This window comes from Corvus brachyrhynchos, unplaced genomic scaffold (genome assembly GCF_000691975.1).
Source record: "Corvus brachyrhynchos isolate BGI_N302 unplaced genomic scaffold, ASM69197v1 scaffold47, whole genome shotgun sequence".
In the NCBI taxonomy this organism is placed as follows: Eukaryota; Metazoa; Chordata; class Aves; order Passeriformes; family Corvidae; genus Corvus; species Corvus brachyrhynchos.
The window spans coordinates 216146-223605 of NW_008239292.1; the positions used below are offsets into that span (position 1 = coordinate 216146).

Consider the following 7460-nt stretch of genomic DNA (forward strand, 5'->3'; position numbering starts at 1 on the left):
GCTGTGTTGAGAGCTCTGGACGGAGGTTCCTGAACACACCTGGAGCAAACATCCCCGTGCTGTGCTCCTCCACAAACAGCTTGTGCCAGCGGAGAGACCTCTTAGTCTGCTCTCAGCTGGGCAACCTGTGCCGGCCAGGGATATGTCAGCTGGGATGAACAGGAATGTTCAGGAAATTCACATCACTCCCCCACTTGCTGAACATTCTAGAGGCAGGGAGTCTCATGCCGGGAGGTTTAGAGTTTGCCTCCAGGAGAAAAGCACTGCAGCAGCAATTCATCCCAGCTGCTGGCAGGAGCATCCCACAGGCAGCTGCAGCTCCTCGGAGGAGCAGAGCTGATACAGATCATCTCTGCACACTCCAGAGCCAGAGACCTGGCTGTGCCATGGCAACAGGAGTTGTCTTCACGCCATGAAGAGGAGTGTTCACTTAAAGCTGCTGTTCAGCTCTCATATCTGCATCCATATGCCGTGTGGAGCAATACTGACCCACTGGTATAGCAGCGCCATTTCCTCATCCAAGAAAACATCAGGTCCCCCCCTCCTTGGCTTGCAGTTGGCAGTAGTGTATCCCACAACGTTGTATTTATATTGGGTAGAGTTCAGGGAGAAATACTGCTGGAAATGGTGTACTTTTGGGTAAAGGGGAGGGGAGTGAAGAAGGGAAAATATGTGCTTTTTTAGGAGAACTGAGCTGAATTGACTTAATTCCCATGGTGACCTGCTGAAACAGCAAAATGGTCTTCATCTCTGACTCACACAGGCTGGAATGGGGCTGGATTAAAAAAAAAAAGCAGTTAAAAAGATGATGTCTCAGATGGGGGAAGTCAGATCCACTGTGCTGCTCAGATGTTTGCCAGGAAAGCTCGCAGAGGTAGGCGTGAAAAAGTTTGCAGCTTGGTGTGAATCAACTCGTTTGCCACAGTTCCCATCAGTGTATTTGAAGTTGCCACGAGGGTGGGATCTGTGGTGGGAGAAATGTTAATAAAGGAATTAATAGTTGTGTACAGAGCTCTCTGAAAACAAGCATCCTTGCTGAGCAGAGGGTTTGTGGTAAACGGTGCTAAACAACGGAGAGCTGTGAACTGCTGCTTGTTCTTTCAGGTGCCTCTATTTCTCTGATGGACAAAGAGGGCTTGACATCCCTCAGCTGGGCCTGCCTGAAGGGCCACCTGCCCGTGGTGCGTTCCCTGGTGGAGAGCGGAGCTGCCACGGACCACGCGGACAAGAACGGCCGCACGCCACTGGACCTGGCAGCGTTCTACGGCGATGCTGAGGTGGTGAGTGGCCTGTGATACACCCAGAGGAAATGGGCAGTTGGTGTAAAAGCCATAAAATCATACAGTTCAGCTTGACGTAGCAATAAACACGTGGAGTCCTGGCCCTCCATATGGGAAGGTGCTTCCATAGAAGCTGATCAGAGAATCCCAGAATAGTTTGAGTTGGAAGGGAACTTAAGGACCATCTCATTCCACCCCGTGCCACGGGCAAGGACACCTTCCACTATCCCAGGTTGCTCCAAGCCCTGTCCAGCCTGGCCTTGAACACTTCAATGGATGGGACAGCCACAACTTTTCTGGGCACCCTGTGCCAGGGATTCTCCACCACTGCAGGGAAGGATTTCTTCCTCATACCCAGTCAAAACCTACTATTGGGCTTCTCATTGCAGGTTCAGTTCCTGGTGGACCATGGGGCCATGATCGAGCACGTTGACTACAGTGGGATGCGGCCCCTCGACAGAGCAGTGGGCTGCCGCAACACCTCGGTTGTTGTCACCCTCCTGAAGAAAGGAGCAAAGATAGGTAGGGACAGGGGAGCACTGCCATCGGCTCTGCGCTCAGGCAGGACTCAAACAGTGGGGCTGGCATCTTAAAAAATACAAGTATAACCCAGGGGCAGCCTCAGTCCCAGCCGCTGCTTCGCACTCTGAAAGCAGATGGCGAGTCAGGACTACTTGGTTCTCTTTAGTAAAATGGGGAGTTTATTTTCTTTCCTGTCTTATTACTTAGCAAAAGTTAATCAATAAACAACTGTTTCTTTGGCAAGGTCTTTCCTCTGGTAATGCTTTTTCTATCTTTACTAGTCTGAGTTGCCAAGTGTACTCTGTCCATGCCTTGCTGTGAGCTGCTGCGTTCACTTGCTCTGTGTATGCTTCCAGACCTCAGTGTACCTGCACTGCACCACACAGCTGCTCACGTTACGTTTTCCTGTGAAAGGGGATTTTGCTGGTGCATTGGCTTCCTCGCTGCCTGCCTCTCACAGCTGCTTTTTTCCTTTCTTTTTTTTTTCACCTTCATCCATTTTTTTCCCCCTCTCTCCTACAACTTTTTGTTTTCTCCTTTCTTTGAAGGTTGTCAGACGTTACCGAGTCGCCCACGAGGTATATCTCATTGCTGTCAGCATCAGCTTCGATCTGATAGCTTTGTCAGCCTTGCTTTCTCCTGTTTGATTTAGCCTGCATGCGTCCCCAACACCTCTAATCTTTTAATTTACCTCACCTTCAAATAATTTTTTTAATGACTGTTGCAGAGAATAACTTGAACTCAAAAACTAACCTCCTTCCCCCAAAACGTACTGAATCTACTTATAGAATATTGTTGACTTATTCTCACCCACACTAATGAGTTGTCCTCAAATTTTTGCCACCCCTTCCCTCCCAGTATTACTCCTTGAGATACGAGCTGGCTCTGCAGGGTGGCCCCTGTGCAGAGCCAGAGCGTCCCCAGCCCAACGATGCCTTCAGCACCAGCAGCACTTAGACACGACCTTTCCTTTGTCATTTTTTTCTGCCTGAATGGATTTTCTACTCTAGTCTTTCACATCTTGTGAAGCTGGAAATCACAAAGCACTTAACCACAAACCACCTATCAACAGTCAAACTGCAGATTTCCTAGTACACTTCCATAGATTTGAATTCAGAAATGTTTTTATATAACCACTCTGATTTTTCCTTTAAATACAGTTTGTTTCCCCCATCTCAGCCTGTTCCACATTCAGCACTGCCCTCTTGTGGAAATGGCTCCATCCTTTCCCAGACCATTGGGATTAGCCTTAATGACTGCAAAGGAAAACCACTGCAATGGGGATGACGTTAATTTAGGTGCCAGAGGAATTGTCAGCTCGATCCTTTGGAGCACTCTGCCCTTTGACCTTGCCAAGTTGTTCTCTCCAGCAGAAATTCCTACCCCAGGGTATTTTTTTCCACCCAGCTTCCTACCACCCTTGCATTGTATGAGTTCTTTACCCATCATGCATCCTGTACACTACAGGTCCAGCAACATGGGCAATGGCAACCTCCAAACCAGACATCATGATCATCCTGTTGAGCAAGCTGATGGAGGAAGGAGACATGTTTTATAAGGTGAGATGGGTGGGTCTGGGGACATGGAACAGATGCAACTTGCAGCATCAGTTGGTATCAGGTTTTGGCTGTGTTAGGTCAGTGGTTGGTCCTCCCCAGCCTGAATGGCTCTGTGATTCTAGTGCTGCTGCCTTAACCCATGGCAAGTAAAAGCTCCCCCTCACAGCGTTCCTTGTGTTCCAAATCGTGTGGTTTTGGTTAGTGGGGTTGGAGAAGGGGGGATTGATTGCCCAAATCTGTAATGAAGCTGAAGCAAAGCCAAGTTGCTCTGAATTTGAGCCAGCACTTCATTTCCTCTTTGAAAACAGCAGGACCCAAGTGTCTGTTGGGAGTGCTGCTGCTGCCATTGCATCAGGTCTGGCAGCTTTGTCATTACCTAGGCTCACTGTTGGGGATCAAGGCAACGGGATAGAACATCCCAGAAAAACTCCTGGAATAAACTTTTTGCAATGAAAACAGATTGTCAGGACACAGCTGGCTTTGTCATGTCCTTTAGCCCGTGGGAGACATTCCACTGTTACAGTTAGGGAGTCTTTTTTTGTTGTGTGTTTGTTTTAAGCCGATCTTTAAAACCTGGAGATTTGCACACACACAGAAAATGTGCAAGTACAACAATGATTCACTGTGAGGCTCTAAGGGTGAAGCAGAAAATATGCAAAGCTGGCATTGTAATTGGAGTTATCTGCCAGAGATACATGATACAGCTGAGAAACCTGAGTCTACAAGATTTTAAAACTCTCTATTTGTAGCTGCAAAATTTATGTCTGGGTCACAAGGAGCTGTGTGTGTCCTAGATCCCATCCTGCCCTCTTTCTCTCACCCTGGCTGTCAGCTGTCCCCGTTCAGGGTGCACATCATCCCATCCCAAAATTAGTTGCCCAAAATAGGAAAGATGAGTCACCTTTGAAGGTGACTGTTGTTGCATACCAATAATTGTAAATGGAACCCAGTTAACAGACTTAGATGTAGACTTTTAAACATCTGAAGTCCAGAGAGGTGAGTCTCACCCTGTTTGTCCAAGTTCAGAGCCACGGCAGTGCCATAACACTTATCTTTGCTATTGCAGAGGCTTCTCTGAGCCCCAGAGCTCCACCCAAAGTCCCGCAGTTTGTGTTCCTTATGCTCCTGGATGTGTATTAAGCTTTGGGTGGAGGGTGTTTTCCAGGAATGGGTAACTGATCACCCAGCTCAAAAGACCATCCAGCCAGGAGCCAGATGGAGTTGTATCGAGTTAACACTATTTCTCCATGTTTCCTGCTGTAGTGTGACAGCTCTGTATGAAGTGGGAGATCTCAACTTGTGCAAGGCATCTGCCTTTCCAGCTCAGATGTTCCCTTAATCAAATGTTCTGCCTTTCCTTTCTAGGAAAGAGCTAAATAGTGAAGTTGCACTTCCTTAGCCACCTAAAACATTGGTGGGGCTGGTGAGTGAGTTCTCTGCAGGGAAGTAAACTCAACCCAAGGATGAGTTTTGACGTGTTTTGTTTCTAATAGAAAGGTAAAGTGAAAGAGGCTGCCCAGCGCTACCAGTATGCTCTGAAAAAATTCCCCAGAGAAGGGTTTGGAGAAGACCTGAAAACCTTCCGAGAGCTGAAGGTGTCGCTGCTTCTCAACCTCTCCCGGTGTCGAAGGAAAATGAACGTAAGTGTCCCCTCTTTTCATGGCCTTGAGCACAGCCCGACAGCTTTGTGCCTCTGCAGAGACGCGTCCACCCCTAATCATGCTGTGGCTTCTCAGACCTCTCCTGTAACCTGGTTGTCCTTCACAGAGCACTGACATTTTGTAATTCCAAAGCAGTAATGATTTAATATGCATTTCAGTTGATTAAAAATTCATTACTATGTTTATAGCTCTTTGAATTTTTTATTACTCCCTTTTGATGATGATGTTCACATCATCACATGGGGGTGGAGGCATTTTCCAGATTTCTGGGGCAGCAGTGAGGAGGAGCCAGGAGAGGTGCTCCTTTGAATACTAATAAATTTCAAATGAAGGAACATATGCTTAGGGGGTTAGCACTTCCCCAGGGCAGTGACTCATCCAGAAACACCCCCACAAGACTCCTTCTCATCCCAGAACTTCCAGATCCCTGTCACTCTCCCCACTCCCATCTGGCAGCATCCAGCAACCAGCTCGTGCAGGTGCCTGTTTTGCCAGCACACAAATGCCACCTTCCCTGGCTCGGCATGCAGGGGCTTTCACCTCCACAAATTAAAGTCCCCATAAACTCAAAAAGCGACATTGCCAAAGTCATGAGCCAGCAAAGGTTACACTGGAGGAGAAGGAGCTTTTGGGACACCGTTTCTTTTTCTGTGAGGAAGAAAGATGGAAAACAATGGGAGTAAAATCTTAATGCTGGTGAACAAACACAGTTTGGAGAAAAAGTGTGAACCTTCTCTTTAAACCAGCCAATTTTCAGCTAAGCAACTCCAGCTCTTGTCCTGTGCTTTGAGGACAAGATTTTTGGTTTATCATTAGCTGGGGAATGCCAGGTTTTGTGAGGAAAAATTCAGAGGGTTGCAATTGCTCCTGCAGTTTTTGCACCTATAGATGAGGCCATAAAGGTACCTGTCTCATGACTGCATTCCCAATTCACTCTGTTGGACAATAACTCCTCAGTAACTGCTACTGCAGGTCAAACAGAAGTATAAAAGCTTCCCCAGGCGGGGCATGCCCATAGCAAGAGTTGGCTTCACAAGTTTTTGAACAAATCAGGAGCAGCTCTATTCAGTCCTTTCTCCCAGAGCTGCTCAGGTCATAGCCCAGTGCAGCAGTCCAAAGCAGTGTTTGGATGTGAGATGGAATCCTCCCCACCAGGAGGAGTTCTCCTTCACAAGTGCTGAGCTTCAGCTGAGCTTAGTGGGATGTGTAGCGTTCAGGACAAGGAGGGTGGTGACAGGGTCTGTACCAGAGCTGATAGTCTGGTCTCACAGCACTGCCCCTGGAAAGCAGCCAGAGCAGTCCCCTCTGCCTGCTCCCAAACTCCTCCCAGGTGAGCTGTTGTGGAGAAGTGAGGAACAGTGGGACTGATAGGAGACCTTTGCCAGGCAAGTCGTGTTTGTAGCTAATGCAGCCCTGCCCTTCACAGGCAGTTTTCTTGAGCCCCTCGAAGAATGTCAGTGCGTTCAGGGAAGCAGAAGGGCATGGGAAAGGTTTCCTATTGCTTTCAACTATGGAAAAAAATCATTCGTGAGATAACATTCCAGCCTCTGCAAGACCAGATGTTTCCTCAAGACTGTAGGTTGTTGGAGAGGGATTTACATGCACTTGTTGGGGACAAAATGAGGCTTGCTGGCCTCAGTGGGTGATGACAGCAACTTGCGTTAACCACGCTTGAGTCTTTGGAAATGCCATCATAGCTCCCTGTCTGTAAATGATGTTGAATCCATGTGAAACATTCCAATGCCATTGAGTTTTCTATGCAATATGAAAAAAAAAGTCCATACTAAGTTTGTTTTCTTCCCATGCTGTATGTATTTTTGTTTCTAAATTTATTCAGTTAACTTACCTGCACACCTATTCAAATGGCAGGATTTTGGAATGGCGGAGGAATTTGCCACTAAAGCACTGGAGCTGAAACCGAAATCTTACGAAGCTTACTATGCAAGAGCAAGGGCCAAACGCAGCAGCAGGTGAGGAGGGAGAGAGAGACGGGTGTGAGGGGCCAGTCTGTGTGAGCCTGGCACATCAGCTGTGGGCACCCACCCTGCAAAGCCAGGCAGTGCCCCCATGGGAAGAAATGGCCAAGGAACGTTCATTAGTGAGATCACAAACTTCCTGAACGCCAAAGTAATGCCCTCCCTCATTTGGTGATTTCTGAATCCAAATGTTTTGGGAGTTTTGTCGTAGTGGAACTTTGTCTGGACATCTTACAACACCGGAGACCTGGACACCAAAGTGGGATGTTCTTTGTTTCAAAGTACACTTTAGTTTGACCACAACTTGGACTCAAAGCAGAATATGGGTTATGGCCGGTGTTGTGCAAGAGGGCAGACTCATTCATCACAGTGGTCTCCTCTAGCCTTAAAATCTGTGCATCTCTGTCCTGCAGCCCTTTCTGCCCAGCAGATGCTGCTGACTAGCTGGGCAGTGGCTGCAGG

The 7460-nt window shown here is 47.8% G+C and overlaps 1 protein-coding gene across 1 annotated transcript in view; it reads left to right on the plus strand.

Annotated features, from left to right (window-relative positions):
• TANC2 (tetratricopeptide repeat, ankyrin repeat and coiled-coil containing 2) overlaps positions 1–7460 on the plus strand; it is a 164910-nt gene that overhangs the window by 151209 nt on the left and 6241 nt on the right. Inside the window, exons 22-26 of the mRNA XM_017740549.1 lie at positions 1105–1280; positions 1670–1802; positions 3270–3361; positions 4855–5001; positions 6892–6992. Of these exons, the coding sequence (XP_017596038.1) occupies positions 1105–1280; positions 1670–1802; positions 3270–3361; positions 4855–5001; positions 6892–6992 (649 nt within the window). The remainder of the gene's footprint in view (positions 1–1104; positions 1281–1669; positions 1803–3269; positions 3362–4854; positions 5002–6891; positions 6993–7460) is intronic.